This window comes from Verticillium dahliae, genomic scaffold (assembly GCF_000150675.1).
Source record: "Verticillium dahliae VdLs.17 supercont1.5 genomic scaffold, whole genome shotgun sequence".
NCBI lineage: Eukaryota > Fungi > Ascomycota > Sordariomycetes > Glomerellales > Plectosphaerellaceae > Verticillium > Verticillium dahliae.
In genome coordinates, this window is record NW_009276938.1 from 1686549 (window position 1) to 1707264 (window position 20716).

The 20716-nt window shown below is 56.1% G+C and overlaps 8 protein-coding genes across 8 annotated transcripts; 3 read left to right on the top strand and 5 right to left on the bottom strand.

The window, feature by feature from the left end:
• Nucleotides 1-285: 285 nt before the first annotated feature.
• Nucleotides 286-1920, top strand: VDAG_03519 (FAD binding domain-containing protein; the record flags this gene model as incomplete). The annotated part of the gene is made up of 5 exons (XM_009657384.1): nt 286-363; nt 418-469; nt 557-975; nt 1007-1362; nt 1425-1920. 5 exons carry the CDS (start codon nt 286-288, stop codon nt 1918-1920), a joined length of 1401 nt encoding a protein of 466 aa, XP_009655679.1.
• A 161-nt stretch (nt 1921-2081) lies between these two features.
• On the bottom strand, nt 2082-2928 carry VDAG_03520 (uncharacterized protein; the record flags this gene model as incomplete). The annotated part of the gene is made up of 2 exons (XM_009657385.1): nt 2082-2773; nt 2826-2928. The coding sequence occupies 2 exons, from the start codon at nt 2926-2928 to the stop codon at nt 2082-2084; spliced, it is 795 nt and encodes a 264-aa protein (XP_009655680.1).
• A 706-nt stretch (nt 2929-3634) lies between these two features.
• VDAG_03521 (transcription initiation factor IIB) lies at nt 3635-5193 on the bottom strand (the record flags this gene model as incomplete). The annotated part of the gene is made up of 1 exon (XM_009657386.1): nt 3635-5193. One exon carries the CDS (start codon nt 5191-5193, stop codon nt 4135-4137), a length of 1059 nt encoding a protein of 352 aa, XP_009655681.1. The 3' UTR covers nt 3635-4134.
• A 1263-nt stretch (nt 5194-6456) lies between these two features.
• Nucleotides 6457-7182, bottom strand: VDAG_03522 (uncharacterized protein; the record flags this gene model as incomplete). Its single annotated transcript, XM_009657387.1, has 1 exon — nt 6457-7182. The coding sequence occupies one exon, from the start codon at nt 7180-7182 to the stop codon at nt 6457-6459; it is 726 nt and encodes a 241-aa protein (XP_009655682.1).
• A 1955-nt stretch (nt 7183-9137) lies between these two features.
• On the top strand, nt 9138-10487 carry VDAG_03523 (formyl-coenzyme A transferase; the record flags this gene model as incomplete). Its single annotated transcript, XM_009657388.1, has 4 exons — nt 9138-9158; nt 9209-9240; nt 9294-9420; nt 9477-10487. The coding sequence occupies 4 exons, from the start codon at nt 9138-9140 to the stop codon at nt 10485-10487; spliced, it is 1191 nt and encodes a 396-aa protein (XP_009655683.1).
• Nucleotides 10488-11504: 1017 nt separating this feature from the next.
• Nucleotides 11505-13695, top strand: VDAG_03524 (uncharacterized protein; the record flags this gene model as incomplete). Its single annotated transcript, XM_009657389.1, has 4 exons — nt 11505-12026; nt 12303-12604; nt 12814-13078; nt 13291-13695. The coding sequence occupies 4 exons, from the start codon at nt 11505-11507 to the stop codon at nt 13693-13695; spliced, it is 1494 nt and encodes a 497-aa protein (XP_009655684.1).
• A 1558-nt stretch (nt 13696-15253) lies between these two features.
• Nucleotides 15254-17143, bottom strand: VDAG_03525 (cytoplasm protein; the record flags this gene model as incomplete). Its single annotated transcript, XM_009657390.1, has 4 exons — nt 15254-15334; nt 15424-15960; nt 16025-16453; nt 16505-17143. 4 exons carry the CDS (start codon nt 17141-17143, stop codon nt 15254-15256), a joined length of 1686 nt encoding a protein of 561 aa, XP_009655685.1.
• A 300-nt stretch (nt 17144-17443) lies between these two features.
• VDAG_03526 (alpha-glucuronidase) lies at nt 17444-19972 on the bottom strand (the record flags this gene model as incomplete). The annotated part of the gene is made up of 1 exon (XM_009657391.1): nt 17444-19972. One exon carries the CDS (start codon nt 19970-19972, stop codon nt 17444-17446), a length of 2529 nt encoding a protein of 842 aa, XP_009655686.1.
• Nucleotides 19973-20716: the final 744 nt, after the last annotated feature.

Consider the following 20716-nt stretch of genomic DNA (forward strand, 5'->3'; position numbering starts at 1 on the left):
GGCCAATGTGGGCAAGGATTGTCATCCCAGGCGGCCCCCTTGAGGAATCCTATCTTCATATCGGGATTCCCTGTCTTGCCTGTCAACATCGATTGGCCAAGACCCATGACCTTGCCACACTGGTCTTCCCTAGCAGCAACGGAGTGGTCAAAATTACCAAAGAAACCGAACACAATGTAGCTGATGGGTTGTTTAATAGAAATAAATCTTCCCTGAGCACGCATGTAGAGGTTGAATCGCACCTGAGCAGTCCTGATTCTCTTACGCAGCACCGAGCCTGTGACTATGGTTCATCTGGTTGATCTTGCTGCCGCCTTTGCTTGTGTTGGACTGGTCGATGGTCAACGGACCGGTTTCAAGAGCGTATGTACTCGCTGATTTTGTGTTTTTCGTATCCAGTGCTGATTTGATCACTAGTGCGATGTGTTGATTGATGCTGGCCTTGGCGACAAGCTGCTCCTCGCGTCTGGTCCTGGAGACGGCTATAGCCGCAGCCTGGGCTCTTATTCTAGTTTAACAATTCGAGAGATTACCCCATGGTGTATTCTTTAGCCAGAAAATGCTCAGGACGTTTCGGCTGCAATCAAGGCCCTCTCTCCTCTTACTGGTGCCGGCCAGTGGAACATCGCCATTCGTGGCGGCGGCCACAGCCACTGGAATAACAACAACATCGCTCAGGGTGTCACTATCGATCTCAGCCTCTTGAACACTACCACGGTGCACAACTCTACTTGCTCCAATGGAACGGCTGTTGCTTCCATTGGCGCTGGCTCAAGATGGGGCCCCGCCTTGTTCGAGGCAGAGAAGCACGGGCTGAGCATTACGGGTGGCCGTGTGAGCAGCGTCGGCGTGGCTGGTCTGACCTTGGGTGAAGGAGCGTCGTTTCACTCTGGTCGCCGCGGCTTTGCCTGCGATGATGTTGTAGACTATGAGGTCGTTTTGGCGGACGGCAGCATCGTCAATGCCAACAAGAGGGTGAACCCGAGGCTGTTCAAAGCCCTGAAAGGGCGGGAGCAGCAACTTTGGCATCGTGACGCGTTTCGACATGGCGGCCTTCCCCGCTGGAGACCTGCATGGCGGTATTTTCCTCACGACTTGGGATCAGAAGGACAAGATTCTCGATGGTTTCGTGGACGTCATCGCAACCAACAGGAACCACCCAGCAGACAGCCAGATCGTGCTATTTCAGCATCAGACTGGTTTGCCTCAGCCCATGGTCGGGACCATTGCGGTCAACATTGATGGGAATGCGAGTGCACCAGTCTTCGACGCTCTCAGAGGAATGCCTTCTGTCATTGATTTGAGACAGACACAGACCTACGGGGAGCTGGTCAGTAGCATGACTGACGACGGCGGTCAAAGGTGAGCACTGCTGCCTGATCCTACGGGACCGCAGGGGGAACATGACCGACTGATGGTAACAGATATGTGTGGTTCTCGCTTTGCTTCCATAATGACAGGCGCGTCATCAACAAAGCTGAAGAGCTTTTCACCAAGCTCATAGCTGAGATCAACAGCGTCATTCCCGAGGAAGATCTTACCATCATCTTTATCTTCCAACCTCTGCCTAAGCATTATGGCCAGGCCAATGCGGGAGGTAACGTTCTCGGCCTGGACAAAACACTCACCGAGGATTCGATAATTTGGCTAGGAGAGGCTTTCATCAACACTCATGCCGTCGAAGCACTCTTCCAGAGCAAATTGGCTGTCGTCAGTGCGCAACTGGAGGCGTACGCAGAGTCAATCGGTGCCAACACGCAATGGCGCTACCTGAATTATGTCAACCCGACACAGAATCCTCTTAAGTCATATGGTCCCGAAAATGTTGCCTTCATTAAGAAGGTTGCTCAGGAGTATGACCCGTCCGGGTTCTTTCAGACCCGACTTAGTGGCGGCTTCAAGATCTCCAACGTGGAGTGAGCATGGCAAACCTTGTACTTCATCAAGGGTATGAAGGAATATAATAATTCACGTACTTTCAACCACATTATGTAAAGAGCCATACAAGCCGCTTCCCTATATGAAACCCCTCCAGACACATACGGACCCATGTCTTTCCACTGCACCCAGCAGGCAAGGATCTAGTAAGCAAGTGTGACGCATTTTCCAGTCCACTCTCTCCTGGCCTGAATGACCTCCTCAAAGATCCATTCCGCCAAATCGGCCCTCGAGATCGTGTACCCGACCGCCGGCCCCGGGCCCTTCTCTCCCTGGCCGTCCGAATCATGCCTGACCCAACCAACGCGTACTTTTTCAAGCCCCTTGCCAGGGTTGCCAGTCAACAGCGGGGCTCGGACGAAGACGTAGCCGCCCAACGCCGACTTGCCGCCTAGAACATCCTTCGAAACGACAGTCTCCATGTCCTTCGTATCAGCAATCGCCTCCGGTAGGAGCCAGTCATACAACGGGCGCATAATGAGCGGGAGGTCGCGCTGGACGGATATCCCAGTAGACGAGATGGGAACAAAGAGCGGGGCCCTCGACAGGGCGCCTTCGTCTTTGAGTTCGTGCAACGCGCGCAAGACCAGGGACGCGGAGTCGCCTATTAGTGTCGGGTCCTGCATCGTCACGGGCCGGAAGGGGTTGAAGTGGAAATCCGGCAGACTGGTGAGACCGGTGACGATGAACTTTGGGTTGTAGCGGAGCAGATTTTTCAGAGCGCCGAGGTCGCGGGCAGAGCCTTGAACAGCGATGACATTCGACTCCAGTGTCGATTTGGGAATGTTGTGAGTATGCTCCAGAGCGGAAAACAGCTTGGAGGGGGTCCGAGCGACTGACGATACATTAGCACAACCCTTCCTTGGAGGTGGTGGTCTGAACCGTACGGGCGACGACTCGATGGCCTGCCTTCAGCGACAGTGCAATGATGTGACTCAAAGTGGTGCCCGCTCCGCCAATGAAGGCAATTGTGACCTGTCCGGATGTCATTGTAATGCTGCGACGGGCCAAGCAACTCGATGAGGGTAGCTTGGTGAACACTTGAAGAAACTGATGATTTGGGGATCTCAGCAAATTCAGGAGTCTCTGCGCGTATGATATTTAAACATCCATATTCACTGCAATCGAGTCGTCTCTACCATCTGGACAGCACATGCATGCCGGCTCTGTAAGCACAAGATGAGCTTACTTCAAGATCACATCCCCGGCGACTTCATGCCTCGATGCTTCGACCCGGCCCACATTTCCGGACTTCGAAGCCCGCGGACCGCTTCATGGAGACCCGGTCAACCAGCACTACTGGGGACGTTGTTGGCGACAGTCGGGCTAAACATCTTGCCGCATACAAGCCACGCGCGAGTCATGCCCACGAAGTTCCCCCGATACCGTTGATTTCAAGCTCAAGTGGTTTCATTTCAGCTCATCTAACGGAACCCGAAGGATGCGAGTTGGTAATCGCCTCGGTTTCGTGTCTTCTTCTACTGAAGGAAGAAGCGGAACGAACATGCTTCATAACAGAGCTTGCTGTGCCAGAAGAACAACCAGCGCGCATCAACGACGCAGGTCGAAGGGTGGTTGGGCACGGAACCTCGAGGCATCGCGCGACTTTCACAAGGCGCACCTCCTCTAGCACGTAGCTCAGCAACCACAGCATCTAGCACCAAAAAAGCAATCAGGACGACACGGCACTGCGAAAGCATCTGAAGTCAAGCTGATATGCGCTACTGCCTAGCTTCTGCTGAGGATGCCTGGACCACATGGCAATCTCGCTGGTCCCAACCACGCCCACGCTACGGCTCCGAGCCCATATTGCGACCTGCTCATCTTTCAGAAGCAGGCCAAGCCGCCATCTCAGGCGGCGCGCAATCGGCAGCTGTGCGTTCGCATTATCGATGTTTGATCGCAAAATGAAAAAGCCCCCGGACCCCTCAATGCCTACCAGAAGCTGTGCCTCTGTTGACCGCCCGCTACCTGGAACACAGGTTGCAATCAGGTTCGTATTCAGTTTGACTCGATGACGGGAGTGGAAAGTTGCTCAAACTGCACTGCCTCGTCCGTCATCGACACACCGCTTGCGTCAGCAAGCTTCTCCAAGCATCTGTATTTCGGAATCGACACAGGCGTCGCCACGGGAGTCAACATGGCATAGTCCGTGGATGAAGTCTTGTGCTGTAGAGGCTCCATGCCTGTGATCTTCTAGTTCACCGGCAGGCTGTCAATGGCCTTCTGACTTACGCCCCATTCCTTCTCGATGAGACGCTCGCGAGCTTGGTACAAGAACTTGTACGCTGTTTTGATAGTGCCGTCGCTAACACCGGCTACCGCTGCAATGTCCTTGGACGTCTTAGCCTCCTCCATAAGGTGTGACGCCATGTAGATGCAGGCCGCAGAGACGGACAGTGGCGAACGACCCGCAAGTTCGGACACGCTGACCGTCTTACGAGCGAGAGCGCGCGACACGTTCTCAATCTTCTGCGACTGCCTGAATGGCAGCTGCGAAGTGAAACGAGTGCAGAGATCTTCGGCATTGGTCGACGTTGAGGCCTTGTAGCCGCTAAGATCTTGAATGGCATTGCCGCCAGGGTTGGTCTCTTTAATCTTTTGCAGGAATGACTCCAGAGCTTTAAAGACCCTTCCGATCTCCTTCTTAGAGACGTTGGTAACTTGGTAGATTTCTCGGAAAGTACGACCAACACCTGCCTGACGGCATGCAATGAAAATGCAGCCGGCCACGAGAGCTTCCTGGGGTTTCCCCTTCATAAAGCTGTGGTCGTGGCAAAGTTTGTAGATGTGCTTGGCACCGTCTGCCACGTTCTTTCCCAAATTGATGCTGTCAGTAAAGGCGCTGATCTCGCGGAAAGCGGAACCGATGGCCTTGGTGTTCTTATCTGTTTGCGACTTGTTCTGGATACGCGCAAGGTTCTTATGGTCCCTGCCCTCAGAAAAGGCAATGCTCGTCTCGAGCTGGGCACCGTCGAGCAGAGGGTTGCCAGCGTCACCGACACGAGACGGGTCGTCGTTGCCCTGGTCGTCATTGGCGAACGTACGCCATTCAGAGCGGGTGTCAATGATGCGCTCGCCCACAACGAGGCCGCAAGAGCCACAAACCATGTCGCCAGAAGAGAACTCCTCCACCAGATTGGGAGGCTGCTCGCGGCAGTCAGGACACTCTACAATGATGTTGAGGTCCTGCTTGAAGTCGCCGATGGCGTTGCCATGCTCGTCTAGAGCTGGCGCTCCGGCGGGATTCAACATTTTGCTTGTGTATGGCTTGGGCGTATATATAGAGTTTTTCTGGTCGAAAACTTTTCTGCGTCGCTTCGCTTCCTTCTTGCGTCGCCGGAGTTCCTGTCGCTTGTTGAGGACAGTCCTGTAGAGTTTGGGGTGCTTCTCCGATGTGATGTCCTGGTGCCAGACGCGGTCGGTAGAGAGTTGGACAAAGAGCGGCGAATGCAGCTTGGCGGTGTTGGAAGGCAAGGGCAGGCAAAGCCCAGGAAGGAAGGCTGGCGATAGAGGAGATTGAGAAGTATAGGAGTCTGGGAAGTTTCTCTCTCTTTTTCGGGAGGAGTTATTCAGAGGGTCGATCGATCGCTGGAATCAGAGCGCTGAGGGGAATCTACCCTACGAGTTCACGGAGGAATGCGGCTTTCGTTGACAGTGAATGTGGTGGTTCTTGGATGACAGCGGCAATCGGCTGGATCCCTGTGTCAAGATTGTAAGCATGCCTTTCTTACTTGTTGCAGGAGGCTGTCCTGCTCACAGTAGAAAAGAACCAAAGGTGGCCCCGTCAATGGCAGCGAGGTCAACGATAGTGCAGATCAACAGTTGTCGCTGTGATTTGAGGGTGGAGAGTCGAGGGAAGAGTCTTTTCGCAAGGCGGGCAAGGCAGAAAAGCCGACCGATTTCTGGACCAGTAAAGGCGTCTGAGATGGCGCGGACCCCAGATCAACGAAACAGTCGGCTTCAGGTCTTCAGACGATCGCAAGAGAGTGAAATCGGCAGGAATTTCGTGTCTTGACGGCGAGGGAGGACGGTCTTGGTGCGGCGAGCGAAGGACTTGAGAGGGATGTAGGAGGAAGGTGACCGACGCCCTGTTTCGGATCCTCGCCTGTGCTCTTGTCGACGGCGCAAACCAGGCAGGCGCCGAGTTTGAGCCTTACTCAGCATCAGGCATCTCGTCACGTGAGGTGCGCCACCACCGCTTGGTAACGCTCAAGGTCGCCCAAAGGTGATTCTGGGCTATTCACACGCAGGGCACCTAAAAATATCGTAACTTTATATGAGAAAACAATGTGAACGCTGCAGCATCCATTCGTTAAAATGACATTGTACTGTTTCCCGTGAAGCACCTCCCAAGAGAGAAAGCAAGCCAAAACGCCGAAATAATCACCGTCTGGGTATCCTGTACATGATGCGCCCCTGGTACATGCCCCCCCCTCGCAGCCCTGTACCTTGCCTCAAGGTTCGTGTGAATATCAAATGCACTCCCTCTACCCTGATGAACACTCCCGTGTCGATTCAGCCTCTGGTAAACCAAACTTTCTCAGGGCTGTTGCGACGCGTATTGTTCTGAGCCCTCCCACTGATCGGCATCGGAGCACCCTCACGGGTCGCAACCTCAAAGCTTGGTGGCCGATGCAGCATTGACGGCAGCCCATGGTATGGTCGACCAAACTCATCAGGGTGCGGTGGCTGGCTATTGGATCTTTCGACGCTGCGCAAAAGGATATTCGTCGACGGCGACGGCGACGGCGACCTCGAGTCCGGCGTCAGCCTGACATTGACCTCATCCCCTCGATGCGGCTCTTGGTGTGACACGGCCCGGCCGCGATGGGAGCTCGGCGCCCAATCGCTGTTGCCGCAGAGGTTGGAGTGCGGAACTTGCGCCATCGCTTGGTTGAGAGCCGAGTCGTTGTCCGAATTGTCAACAGGATAATTGGACGAACGGCTCGTCAAGGACTTCCGAATCATGACGCTGCGCTGCATCTCATCTTCCTCGATGCGTTCCAGGGCGCTGAGCCTTTTCCGACGGGCGAACTCTTTGCGTGTGAGGTAGGGGTCCTTTTGGCATGCTTCGCGATACTGGCGCTCGCCGCCGCGGCGGTTGTAACAGAGGAAAGCAATGACCCCAAGGATTACCACAACGGCAATGACAATGCTTGCGATAAGGATAGCTGTGGTGTGGGAATTGTTGTCGGTTGACCTGCGGTCATCTTGCTGTCGTGAGTATATCGCAGGTGACATTGCGAATATGTGAAGCAAATTGCTAGTAGCTGTTCATTTAGTACGGTTTAAACAGACGGAGGTAAGAACCGTGCATCAAGATATGGGTATCTTGAGATTTATGGTACTTTGACTTGGGCCAGTGGTGCCGGAAGGAAGGCGCATTCACAGTCTTCTGCCCACGCGTGCTTCATGTCGCCGTACAGGGCCAAGAGTGCGGGCCGCAGCCTAAAACGGGCGATAAGGTGATGATGTGCACACGCTGAGCAAACCGTGGTCAAGCAGCCAAGGCCGCGTACAATGTCAAAGTGCTATAATTGGGCGACCGTTGCATTCACCCTCCTTGCCGCCTATCGAATGCTACGCTGAGTCGGCCGAGCTCGTGGCCGATGCAGAGGGCCGCAGGATCACCTCAAAAAGTAGCCGCATCCGCGAGGCGAAGCAGGCGCACCAGACGGGGGTGTGCCCATTTTCGTATTGAGCACCCAGTGCCTTTACCGGGAATGATGGTCCCCTGATCTGGCGTTCTCATCTGGCATCGGCTCGTCGAGGTGTGCGGTTCTCGATCGCACGCCACGACCGCCAACCACCCCCAAGCACACGAAGGATCATGAACTCCCGGGCGGATTCTTCCCGCCCGTCGCATGAGGACCCAGTAGGCGGCCTATCGTCTTGCCTGTCGTGCATACGTTTCTCTCAGATGCATCCTTCCCATCTATGCTTAAAGAGAATCCTCGACTGGACGCTTGAGGTACGACGAAGCACAGATTCACTTGATCAACACCAACAAGACATGCAAAGGTGGGATTTCTAGCCAGAACAGCATCAAATTGCCCGTTTCTAGGTCTCACTGTCTTTCACGGTGGTACCATCGGCGCCTGGCATCCTTGACAAGGGTGATGGGGGCGAAAGGGTATTTTGGGAACGGCCGAAAGACAGCCCCGCTCAGAACCGGGGGTGCCCTGAGCTCGTATACAAGTAGAACAGTTCAGGGATCGTGAATGACAAGGTGTCAGCTCTGCTTCGCATCAACCTCGCGGTAGGGCTGCATTCTCTCAAGTGAATATCTTCTCGGCAATTGGCAAGGTGCACACTGTTTCACCAAGTGCCCCGGTCTCATAGCTCGGAAGCACTGGGAGAAGTCAGCGAGGGCCTGGGGCGTGTTGCATCAATGGATTTATCTGCTCTCATCGGTATTGACTACGATATGTAGTGCCGTGTAATGCTTCCTTGGAGGCTCGAGTGAAGGGTATAGCGGACGTGCAGGTGGGTTTGAGTTTCGTATGATTTGATGATCGGCCAGACCCCATCGTGGGCCATCTTCGTGGTCAACAGTCGAACTCACGGTCGGGCAGTGCTGATCAGATTAGTTCGACTGACCAATTCGACCGACCAAGGGCTGAGACGGCGTCTTCCTGTGTGTCAGGGAGCAGTCATGATGAAGGGTGAGTATTGCAACGAGGAGGTGGTCATTCTGTCACACGCGAGATCCCTCTGCGTGAGGCCGTGGGCATGCGTGATCGAGCACCAATCGTTCGATGAAGTGGAAGTACTGTAATCAATTCTTAGGTAGGTGCCTACCCACCATGTGGGAGTCGGCGTCGCTTCCACCACCCGACCACAAGACCTCAGTGCGGCACCCTGCAGTCGTAGCGCCATGGGCCTGTGGGATGCCACTGGAGGTGGACCTCGGCGCGGGCGTCTCCCCGCATCTGGCTGGAGCCCCTGCGCCACCTTGTGCGTATTCTTGTCCTGGAAACACACCTCACATCCGCAACCCTCCCATACTATCAGGTCTCTGCAAGGCCTTACCCAACTCGAGCAGCATGATCATTCCGATTCTGAAACCCTCACGTACTCTTGTTGGTCTTAGAACTCAATCTTGGTCACACTTGTCTTCCCAGTCACCATGCCGAAGATGGAAGTCTTCCACGCCACCGAGCAACCTCCCCCTTGAAGGGTACCGTGTACTGGACATGACCAGAGTTCTCGCTGGTGTAGGGAACCTTCCCGGACATTCCACATGGCCTTTCACTAACAATCGCAGCCGTATTGTACACAAATCCTCGGTGACCTAGGGTACGCTTGCCTTTTGAGCATTCATCTCGACCCCGCTTCTGACTTCATCTCAGTGCCGAGGTCATCAAGATCGAGCATCCCACTCGAGGCGATGATACCCGCGCCTGGGGACCTCCTTATGCCGCCTACAAGGAAGGCTCAACACAAAAAGGACCCGGAGAGTCGGCTTACTTTCTTGCCGTGAGCATTGGTCTGGTGACAACTGTCATGGCTTTCCATGTGCTGACGACGTCCAGGTGAACCGCAACAAGAAGTCCCTGGGTCTCAACTTCCAGCATCCCAGCGGCACCAAGATCCTCCACAAGTTGGTCGCCAGCTGTGACATTCTTGTCGAAAACTACCTGCCAGGGACGCTGAAAAAGTACAAACTCGACTACGACACGTTACGGGCCATCAACCCCGCCCTCATTTACGCGTCGATCACGGGCTATGGCCAGACGGGACCTTACTCCAACCGTGCTGGGTATGATGTCATGGTCGAGGCCGAGTTTGGTCTCATGCACATCACCGGCAGCCGAGACGGCCCGCCCGTCAAGGTCGGTGTCGCCGTGACAGACCTGACGACAGGCTTGTACACCAGCAACAGCATTATGGCCGCACTGTTGGCCCGTGCCAAGACTGGCAGGGGGCAGCATATTGATGTTTCGTTGAGCGATTGCCAGACGGCAACGTTAGCCAACATTGCCAGCAGCTGTCTCATCAGTGGGAAGAAGGACTCGGGTCGCTGGGGAACCGCGCATCCATCAATTGTACCCTACCGATCGTTCAAGACGCAGGACGGAGACATTCTCTTCGGGGGTGGCAACGACCGGCTCTACGGCATCCTCTGCGAGGGCCTGGGTCGGCCAGAGCTGAAAGACGATCCGAAGTACATTACCAATGCCCAGAGAGTCGCAAATCGCATCGAGCTGGAGGCTTTGATCGAGGGCATCTCAATGACGAAGACGACGGAAGAATGGCTGCAGGTGTTCGAGGGCAAGGGGATGCCGTATGCCGCGGTCAACGACGTGCAGGCGACAATGGAGCACGAGCACACAAAAGCGAGGAACATGGTCGTAGAGATGGATCACGAGCACTGCGGAACGATCAAGATGGTGAACACACCGGTCAAATACTCGGAGAGCGAGCCGAGGATCCGGTCTGTGCCGCCAACCCTTGGGCAGCATACGGAGGAGGTATTGACCCAACAGCTGGGGTTGTCGGCGGAGGGAATTGAAGCGTTGCGGAGCGAAGGAGTCGTAAGGTGATACCTCCTTTGTGAGACTCGTCGGAGGTATAGAAATGAAGGCAATCACGTACAGCGTAAAAATAGCGCCAATGCCATCCCGATTCCGTTTCTTCGTCAGGCTTGCATCTGTTCAACCACAGTATTTTAGATCTGGCGAAGTGGTGCCATCGCATCGCGACTCCAACTGGGGACCTGGCAAGCTGGCTGGCAGGCTCAGGTGCCAGTGAATTCGAGTGGGGCACAGCACGTGACTTCGCGTTTTGTCTGGGAAGGTCCAGTCATCGAACCATTACTGGATCAACTCATCAACAAATTCAACATGGCCATCGCGCCGAACGCTGAACAATTGTTGCGATTCAATCGATCATCAAGAGAACTGCTCTAGGTCGGGGAGGTTCCGTCTCACCCCGCGCATGCAACTCTAACATTGGCATCCACCTATCAGTGCATTTTTTACGACAGCTTTCAGAACGCGGCTCACGCTCCATCCAACACCTGCTCACTCTCAATGGCACTCTAATTCATCTTACGACGGCGATCCGAGAACCCTCGAACACCAACCTACTCTTCATTCTTCATCACTGAACGGTAGTCCGTCTATGAAACTTGTAGCTTTTAGGCGGTCGAGCTTCACAGGCTAAGCCAGATGTCAGGCTCTCTACTGCCCAGTCTGCGGGCGGGCTTACAGGGCACTGGGTCGGAACCAGTTCCTCCAACAACTGACACGATGGACATTGACCATCCAAAAACAGAGGCAAATGTCATAGAAAAGGCCAGCAAGCCCCTTTCTTCGCCGAATGGTTTCCCCCAAAATACAACGCAATTGCCATTAGCAGCGCCACGCCTCTACAGACCGCAGTTTCCCACTACGAGAGACGCCATCCTCGCCCGAGTCAAAAAGCAAAAAGACACGCAGTCATCACATGCGCCTCCTTATCTTCCTATTTGGTTCTCTGCCACCTACGAAGACGTTCTTCGGGAACAAAAGACGTCTCGCAACAAGGCTCCATGCGCTCCCCTGCCTTCTACGCTATCCATGCCAGAGGAGACTTTGCCTCCACTGCGACCACCGACGCCAAGCCTCAAGAGAAAACGAACCCCGGAAGTCGACGATTCGCCTTTTACGATAGGTCAAACAGCGGCTGCGGCGCTCGCTGCTGACCGCCCGGCGCGTATCGTCCCCAAGCCCCTTCTCCGCAACAAGCGGACCGAAGAAGACGGCCCTCGACGCTGCGACAAGTGCGAGTCCGCGGAAGAGTCACCGGAAAATCTTCTTGTCGTCTGCCCTGTCTGCGGCTGGTCGTGGCATCAGCGATGCCACGATCCCGAAATCGGTGCCGGCTCGGTCCGCGACAGGGTACGCTTTAAGTGTGCAGAGTGTGTGAGGGAAGGGGCGGCCATCGATGCCTACAGACTGGACAAGCTCCACCAGGATCAGATCTCGTCGCGAGGTGTGGCGGACGTCGAGAAGCTGCGCAACGCAAGGCTCGCGGAGCTTCCAGCGTTTAACAAACCCGAGCTCGTGGGCTTCAAGGCAGGAGATGCGGACCGCGAAACGGTGAGAATTCTGTCGCTTACAGGCTTCCTCGTTATTCGGCTTGGCTCATGTTGCTGACTTGTCATAGCGTCGAGCATACTTTTCCTCTCTGAGAAAGACGGACGTCATCAATTTGTTGCTGTTCAGCGACGCAGTCAAAGACGGGCTTCTCATCGATGTCCTCGTTTCCATGTCGAAAAAACACCCGAACCTCCCCCTCTTTAACCATCCAGACTGGGCAGTTGTAAGCGCATTCACTAGACTCTTTCTCTAGCCGACCTTCTGACCAGTACTTAGGCCCTCACAACACCAGCCAGTCTACCTCGCCTTGCGCCGCCAAAGGTGCGTCAACCGGCGGCAAAGCCTGTCACCAAACGACCCAAGACGTCCGCCATTCGCAAGGTCCAGGAGACGGAGACCATTGCCGACCAGCCAGACGAGGAGCCGCTGCCTGGTATATGGCCCGAGGCCGGCATTGGTCTGTACAGCAAGCTGCCGCCCGAGCTGCCTGATCCGATCCTGTTAGGACAGAATGATGAGGAGGCATTCAGTGGGTTCATGATTGATCGAAATGGACGGCCCGTGGAGCCGGCCTTTGGGTAGAGTGTCGGGGTTGCTCGGCGGCCGACGCAAGTGGTTAGTGGTGGAAGTCAGTGCGGCGACGGGAGTGGTACGAACCGAGGACAGCCCTCAGATGCGCATCAGCAGGCGAACGGCAACAACAATGCAGACACGAGCCCAACATCTGACGTGAAGGGAAAGGCAAGAATGGAGACGCCCGCGTCCGAAGCTAGGACGGCAGAATCAGGAAGACAGCGAAGCGGCAAGTCCACCAGAGCACATCCAACCTCGAGCTCCGGCCCAAGCAGCACGAGCCTCGAGCCCTCACCGAAAGCGCAGAGGGAGTCAAGGCTGCTACAGAGTTGGAGCTGGTGGAGGGAACCGTCCACGGGAGCTCCAAATCGCAAGCACGGAGAAAGCAGTGGGAGGAAGACGTAGATGTGGCGAAGATTGCGATACCCCATAGTCATGTCAGTGCTCCCCCTCATGACGCGGATGCGCCTAGACTTGGAGTAAGGATTTCCCAGTAGTCACAAATGGATATGGTTCTTGTGGCAGGTGTGCCATTCATCTTGCTCTTTCGAGATTATGTTTTCAACATGTGGCCCAGCACCAGTTGATATTACCACCTCCTTCATCGTCCACCCCGTATCGAACTCTTGCTCCGTTGACCCCGCCCACTGCGGCCGCTGGTCAGTGACCTCCCGCCGTGCACCCAGTTCAGCAAGACCCGCCACCGCAACGCAACCCTCCCGAAATCCCACATTGCAATCACAAACACCGCGCCCGCGACGAGCCCGTCGCCCGTCTCGAACACGGTGCCCCAGAGGTGGTAGCCTGGCGTGAAGACTCTCGGCCCAGGTACGTGCGCCGCGAACGCGACGAAGACCGCCAGGAGACACGTGGCGATGCCCAGCCGCACGAGGAGGGTGACGGCGTGGGGGGGACGGAGAATGCTCAGCAGCGAGAGGAGGGTGTCGAAGATGAGGAAAATGAGAGCGGCTATGACGTTGTGTCTGCTCACGTGTTAGTCGAGGTTTTGCAACGCAAGAGCCTGATTAGACGCACCCTATCTGTGTCCCGGCTGCCGCAGGCTGGTCGTGGAGAAAAGTCGCCAACGCGGCGATAAGCACGGCGCAGAGGTGGATGTGGAGGACAGTGCTGGCGAGATGGATCCATGACGTGGAAGAAGGTGCTCGGTGGGAGCGATGCCGCGAGGAATGCCGCGACGGTGCACGAGGTTGCCGGTGCGGGACTTGGTGAGGTTTCGGAGCTGGTGGAGCGATGCTCATAGTCTGGCGATAGACGGACTTGTCCTGCTTCTTGGGCGGCGCGAGGGCCAGCGGCGGGGGACGTTTTGGTCTATCCATCATGCTTGGTGGTTCTGAATACCCGCCCGGTGATGTCGAGAGTGTCGTCGAGGTCGTACGGGGACTCGTCCGGCGAGCTGATCTGGCGCTCAGCGTCGGAACGTCTGCGGCGGGCGACCTCGGGTGCTGCGGCAGCGACTGTAGCCAAGGGGCAAGCGGCGCATGAAATAGGACGGCGACGACGACGGCGACGGGATGAGTTACAGTCAAGAGCCCAGTGGCGGCTACCTAGTTGTCTGAACCAGCAGACGCCGCGTCAGGTGTCTCTATGGTCGTCGCTGGCGTTGCCCGGACGGCTCGAGTGAGAGAGAGACACTTCGCAGCCAGACATCATGGGGCTCAGCTCAGATAACAATGACCGCAAGGCCACACGCATCGCGAAGTGGATGTTTGAATGTCGTGGCGTCAAGTGGCATGACCGCTGGAGACTTGCGATTGGGGCTTTGCGTTGGTTCACTGAAGGTTGAAGAGCAGGGATCGTGTAGCGAAGTCGTAGGGGCCCGCCGCAACTGGGGCATCGTGGCAGAACAGGGATATTGTCATCGTGCGTCCTTGGCACTAGAATTAACTCTACCCACATCATCATCTTCAGACGACCATGCCGATGGGACGCTTCCGAAACGAGGGATCGCTCGCCAAGTCGTTGATGCACCCACAAGCAACATGTTCACATGGAAGGTTCCTGAGACTGAAATGACCGCGCTGGCAGCTCAAAATTGGTTCGGTAATGTGATCTTCCTTGGTCTATGTTTTCTGATGTGGGTATCGTTGCGTCGTACCCCAGACACCCATGCTACTGCACGGCCCACGCCTGGCGTGATCGTCAACCTGCGACACGTCCAGGCCCTTGACACAACCTCCTCACCCCAGCTGGCGCATTGCCCCCGTTCTCATCTTGTCGTCGTCGCCGGGCCAGGGCGTCTTTTAATTCGTGAACTGCTCGGCTCCCGGGAAAGTTTGCGTGAGATGAGCCACAAAAAGTCCAGCCGCATCCCACTTCAGCTGGGCAAGCCTGGCATAGCATTACGGCTTGGTATCGTAACGGTGAAAGAAACGTGCCTCGGAATCTCAGCATCCGCGTCGGGGGCCTGGCTCAGACTTGCCTTTACGTCTTCATGGTCGGCGGTCTCAAAACACAAACGAACCAAGAACGGAGGAGGGTTACTGAGCGAACAGAAACACGCAACTGCCGACATGGAAACGTCCCTGTCAGCCAAACCGACTCGGAAGTATCTGTTGGTCATCACAGCCAGTCCCTTGGTACGAATCGTTTTCAGAGGCTGCACTGGCAAAGCCGTCATGCTCGTGTCGTCCTGCTCAAGAAGCAAACTCTAGGATGAGGTCGGTGCCCTTGGACTGCCCACTGACCATCTTGGCCGTTTTCGCTCCGAATTGAATCTGGCATGAACCACCCATGTTAGCCTGCGCCGTTGTTGCATTTCGTGGCAACCATCAGACGTTGCACATCAGACGAAGAGGAAACATACCGCCCGCTTCTTTTCCCGTGCCACGGACCGCATGCCCAACTCCTCGGCCAGAAGCCTGAGCACCCGCTTTGCAGGCTCGACCATAGTCTCGGTCTGTGGGTGATTAAAGTCACACTTGCCCCATGCTGGAGTTTCGACAGCCCACTTGACCAGTCGTTCGTCCAGAAATGGGAATCGGACCTCGCGACCCCAATGTGCCATGATCCTGTCGTCGCGGCCCAAATTGCGCTCGCCGAGGCGTCCAACATCGAGCTTCAGTTCGTCAACCAGAGCCTGGTAGCCTCCTCGCTCAAAGGCAACGGCATGTCGAGAATAGCCACCGAACAACTCGTCCGCGCCGAGGCCCGACAGCAGCACCCTGGCGGGCGTGGCGTAGGGCACTGGCTCGCTGGAAGGCATGGCCTGAGCTTCGCCGACGCCGCGGGCTGCAAAGTAAAGGGCGAAAGATATTGAAATGTCCATCTCCGTCCTGTGCGGGTACATCAAAGATACGACTTGGCTCCTGTGAGCGAGAGTCTCGGTGTAGGGGACATTAACCTCCAGCCTGTCGTCAGTCCGATGCATGCAAGGGTGCCGATTGAGTTAGAAGGACATGACGTACCGCCACAAATCTCCACCTCCTTGCTGGACACACCTGGACGAGCTCGGCGAAAGACTTTCTGCCCGTGACCCGATCAGGGCAGATCTCGTATATACTTTTGGTGGCGTCCTTACGCCGCGTACCGGCCACACGGGGGTTCTCGAACGCAACATTCAAGAGGTCGATACCCTGATCGGGCGGGAGTAAGTCACTCGCAAGGCGCGCAAGGACCGTGCAGTCCAAGCCGCCGGAGAAGAGTACAGATACCCTCGCATCATCCGTGATAGCAAGTTCCGTCCCTGAATGGGGAGGGTTTGGTATGTCCAGAACACGCAGTGCCAGCGAGTCTCTAAGTTGCTGGCGGAGCATCTGCACAGCTGCGGATTCAGGGACCAACGGAGCCGGCTCGCCATCTGGTAGAGCCGTGTTGAAAACGCCAATGTCGAGCACCTACGCCAGTAAGTAGCAGGAAGCCGATGCAACATAGAGGTCGTGACTCACCAAGTCTTTCTCTGAGCTGCCTAACCAGGGATAACGAGATACTGATCCAGCTACGTCCCGACCTTCGGCCCATGTCTGCAAATCGAACACGTAGATACCATCGGCCTCGACTTCGGACCAGCTGGGATCTGTGTCGCCTACGACACTGGCCAGAACCAGCCCTGCATCCTGTCGCTGAAGAAGAGATCGCCGTCCCAGGCGGTCGCGCCCGTAGTACACCTTGGACGACGCCCTGTCGAAGAACAAAAAGGCAAACGGCCCTTCGATGGCGCGCAGCACTCCTAGAACCGCTTCTTCGGACGATGATGCAGTCGCGCGAGCACCCTCCAAGCGCGCAAAGATGAGCTCGCCGTCGTTCCCGTCGAGCGCTCCGCCATCAACCCTCCACGCCTCGCCGTTCCAGCAGAAAACAGAGCCTCCCACGTCGTCTCGGAATGGTTGCGGCGTGACGTGGTCGCCGCGAAGAGCCAGAACGGTCGAGGTGAAGGATAGCGTGATGGGTGCAGAGCCCTCGAGTTGGACGGTCTCCTGGAAGTTCCCAAGATGATCGGGACCGCGGCAGGCAAGGCATCGCGTCAGGTCGTCCGAGACGCGCGCTCTCTCGACACCACGAGTGACGGAGGCGTGGATGCCACACATGATGTTACGCGGAAAAAGTCTGTTGCCTGACGGTTGGCGGCGTTGCTGAAGGTTTCGGGCAGATGCTTGCAATATTCAACGGAATGACATCTCACCAATTTCACGTGGTGCACGTCCTTTCCGTTGCGCTTCGCGTGCGCCAGCAAGCCACCACAAAAGTTCAGCCACTCCATCAGCCACCATAAACGAAGGCATGCCTTCCACACCCATGCAAGCAGTCCCTATAAATCTTGTCACATCAAGCAGGAACAGACTCTCGAAAATGTCTCTTTTTTTTATAAACGCAAAATGATCACTATTTTAATCTACGATACCCTCTGGTAGGATGGAGATGTAATCCACCGGCGCCGGCTCCTGCCCGTCGGGCTTTCCTACGATGCGAAGCGTGCTTCCATTCTCCACGTGCACGCCCTTGAATGTAATACGCGTCGCCGTCTGTCCATCAATGTACTGCGACGGCGCCTTGCCCAGAATGTATTCATGGTCACCCTTCCACTCGCCGACGAGGTCGTCATCGAGGAAGAGCGTCCACGTGGCGTTGCCGAGAGCCTGGTCGTAGTAGTTGACTGCGACGTTGTACGTTCCTGTCTCAAACTCGAGCTTCGTCGACGCGGTACCCTCGGTAGAGTTGTCCGCCGTCACGATGCAGTGAGAGCCGCTCGCAGCCTCGAATGGGTGAACCCGGTACGGCTTGTAGCCGTCGAGCTCCATGTCCTCAGCCTCGATGCGGTAGGGGTGGTTGCCCACGCGGCCAGCCTCGTCAGGAATGCTCGACTTGTTGAAGTAGAAGTTGTTGACAGAGTCACGCCACACCAGCGAGTGGCCAGCCTGATAGATGAGGCGGAAGAGCACATGTTCGTAGCGCTCTTCGTCAATCTTGTCCTTGAGGCTCTCCCAGAGGGGCACAAACGTCTGCGCCACGGCGCTGCCCTCGTAATGGGCGTCGTAGAAGTGCTGGATGACAGTCTTGCCGCTCTTGAGGAGCTGGGTGTAGGGGACGTGGTGGAACCAGAGCAGGAGGTTGTCGGGTGTGGTTTCGATGTTTTCGTACATCTCGTAGATTTCTTTGGGATACTGCCCGGCGTTTCCGGTGCCGTTCCACACGGTGCGGTCCATACCAATGCTGTTGGCGTCGGCACGCGTCCACTGACCCCAGGGGTTGTTGTCTTGCGAGGCGGGGTTGGGACCATAGTGGCCGTGGAGAATGTCGGTCAACGTCTGGACGCCTAGGTTGCCAGAGTAGTTCTCATACGCCGGCCACGACTCCATCGACATCTTCGTGATGGTGTCGATCACAAGAGGGTCGTGGTTGAACGTCATCTTGGTCCACTCCTCCAGAACCTCGACCGACTCCGCAGAAGGATCCCATGCCAGTCTGCCGTAAGCATACAGGTTGGACATGGCCAAATGGCTTCCGAGCCAAGTAGTGTTGTGGCCAACGTTGACGACACCGGCGTAACCTCCAAGTTTGTTGCCGAACCGTCTTCCGCTGACAATGCTCTTCAGCGTAGAGTCTTGGCCTTCAACGCGCAGGTCAAAGTCAAGAAGCTCTTTCCACATGGGGGCAAGGTAGACAAGATGAGCCTGCTGGCCAAGGTATTCTTGCGTGATCTGGAGTTCGACCGCACTGCCCGTCTCGTGCAGTTGAGAGAAAAGAGGCGACACAGGCTCACGAACCTGGAAATCGATGGGACCATACTTGATCTGGATAACAACATTATCGGCGAACTCGGTGTCAAGACCGTCAAAGAACTCGACAGCCGCGTTGGCACGATCAGCCTTCCAGTTGGCGTCCTGGTTCAAGCTCTGGTGATCGTAGACAAAGGCTCGGAACAGAATAATGCCGCCGTATGGGTCAAGAGTGTGGGCAAACATGTTGGCGCCATCGGCCAACGTCCTGTTGTATGTAATCGGTCCGGGTTGGCCTTCCGAGTTGGCCTTGACGAGGTATCCGGCCATGTCAGGAATCCGCTCGTACAGAGCGTCTGTGATACCCTGCCACCAGTCGATAACTTCCTGATCGAGAGGGTCGAAAGTATCGAGGCCTCCCAGCAGCTGAGGCGAGGCAAAATTAAGGGAGAGACCGAGCTTGATACCGTACGGGCGGAAGGCATCAGCGATGCGAGCAACGCCATCCATGTTCTCGGGTGTCAGAGTTGTCTCGTTGGCATTGACGTTGTTGACAACAACGGCGTTCAGGCCAATGGAGGCCAGCAGACGAGCATACTCGCCGACACGTGTCAGGTCTTCGCGGACCTTTCCATCCCAGAAGAAGATGGAATCACCGCCGTAGCCTCGCTCAACACTGCCGTGAGTTCCCCCATCGCGCATGTTGTCCCACTGGTTGACCCATCGAATCGGAGCGTCGGGGTTCGAGGTCAAGACTTCGTCCTTAATCTCGCCCTGTGCGAGGCGTGCGAGATATTTAAAGGCTCCGTATAGTGCACCTCGTTCGTTCTGTCCGAGGATCAAAACGTTGCCGCCAGAGATGTTGAGGTGGTATCCATCTTCGATGAGCTCGGGGAGTTCTTCAATGGCACCACCATCCTCGAGATATGCCTCCAGGGTGCCGACAGTGATGGTGGCTTCGTCCTCAGAAGCAACCCCAAAAGTCAACTCCTTGCTGAAGATGCTGTTGATGCCATCTGCGAGCTCCTTGCCGGCGGTGTGAATGGGAAGGCCTTCGGTGGCATTGAGCGTGACGATGACCGACGGCAGTTTGCCGTGGTAGCATTTGGCATGTGGGATTGGGGCGTACCGCAGCCATGCGGCCAAGCCGTCTTCGGCAGCGGCTAAGCCGAGAGTCGCGAGGAGAATCAGGCCGCGCATTTTGATGGTGGTGAAGCTCGCGATCCTCGTGTATTAGGTGAGAGAGCTTGCGCCTGAACAACGGTTTCGGTGCCCGGATCGCCGCCATCTTTATATTGCTTCAACCGCGGTTCGCTCCATGATGTACCGTGCCATGCAGGTTTCTCCGTCATAGGGATCGTCATGCTCCGGCTCGCTGGGTTCCAAGGTTCCATCGTCTCCAGGCTGTGGGGGAGGGCCGCCGGATGATACGATGCCTTTAGCCTGTTTGTTCGACATGACTTGGACATTATTTGGCGTGCGGGGCCAATTGAACCGGCTCGGCGCTGTGGGACCTGTTCGCGTGCATTCGAGTCAGAATGGTGCCGTCTAGGTAGCTGTGTGTACTGGATTACCCTTGGTGTGCTTTTGGCGACGAACATGACGTTTACCAGCCAGCGGTTGAGAGAGCAGGCGGCCGAGGCGCACTCTTGCCCCTTGTCGCGGGGTACCTGGTGGGGTAAAACCAAGCTTCAAGCCACGGCAGATGGCGGGCAAAGTGCCCTGTGCAACGAGCCAAACTCAGGGCCAATGCCGGGTAAAAGGGAGAAACAGGAGCTTTGCAGAGACGCTAGGCGCAACCAAGGTGATGATCGTCGGGCAGAGAGCTACCGAGATGGGATTGGCAGCTGCTAAAGACGGTGCGATAGGCTTCTGTAGCAAACACGTCGCGACGTATGACGGCTGAGTCGCTTGCGTGGACATGGGCCATTCACTCAGTGAAGC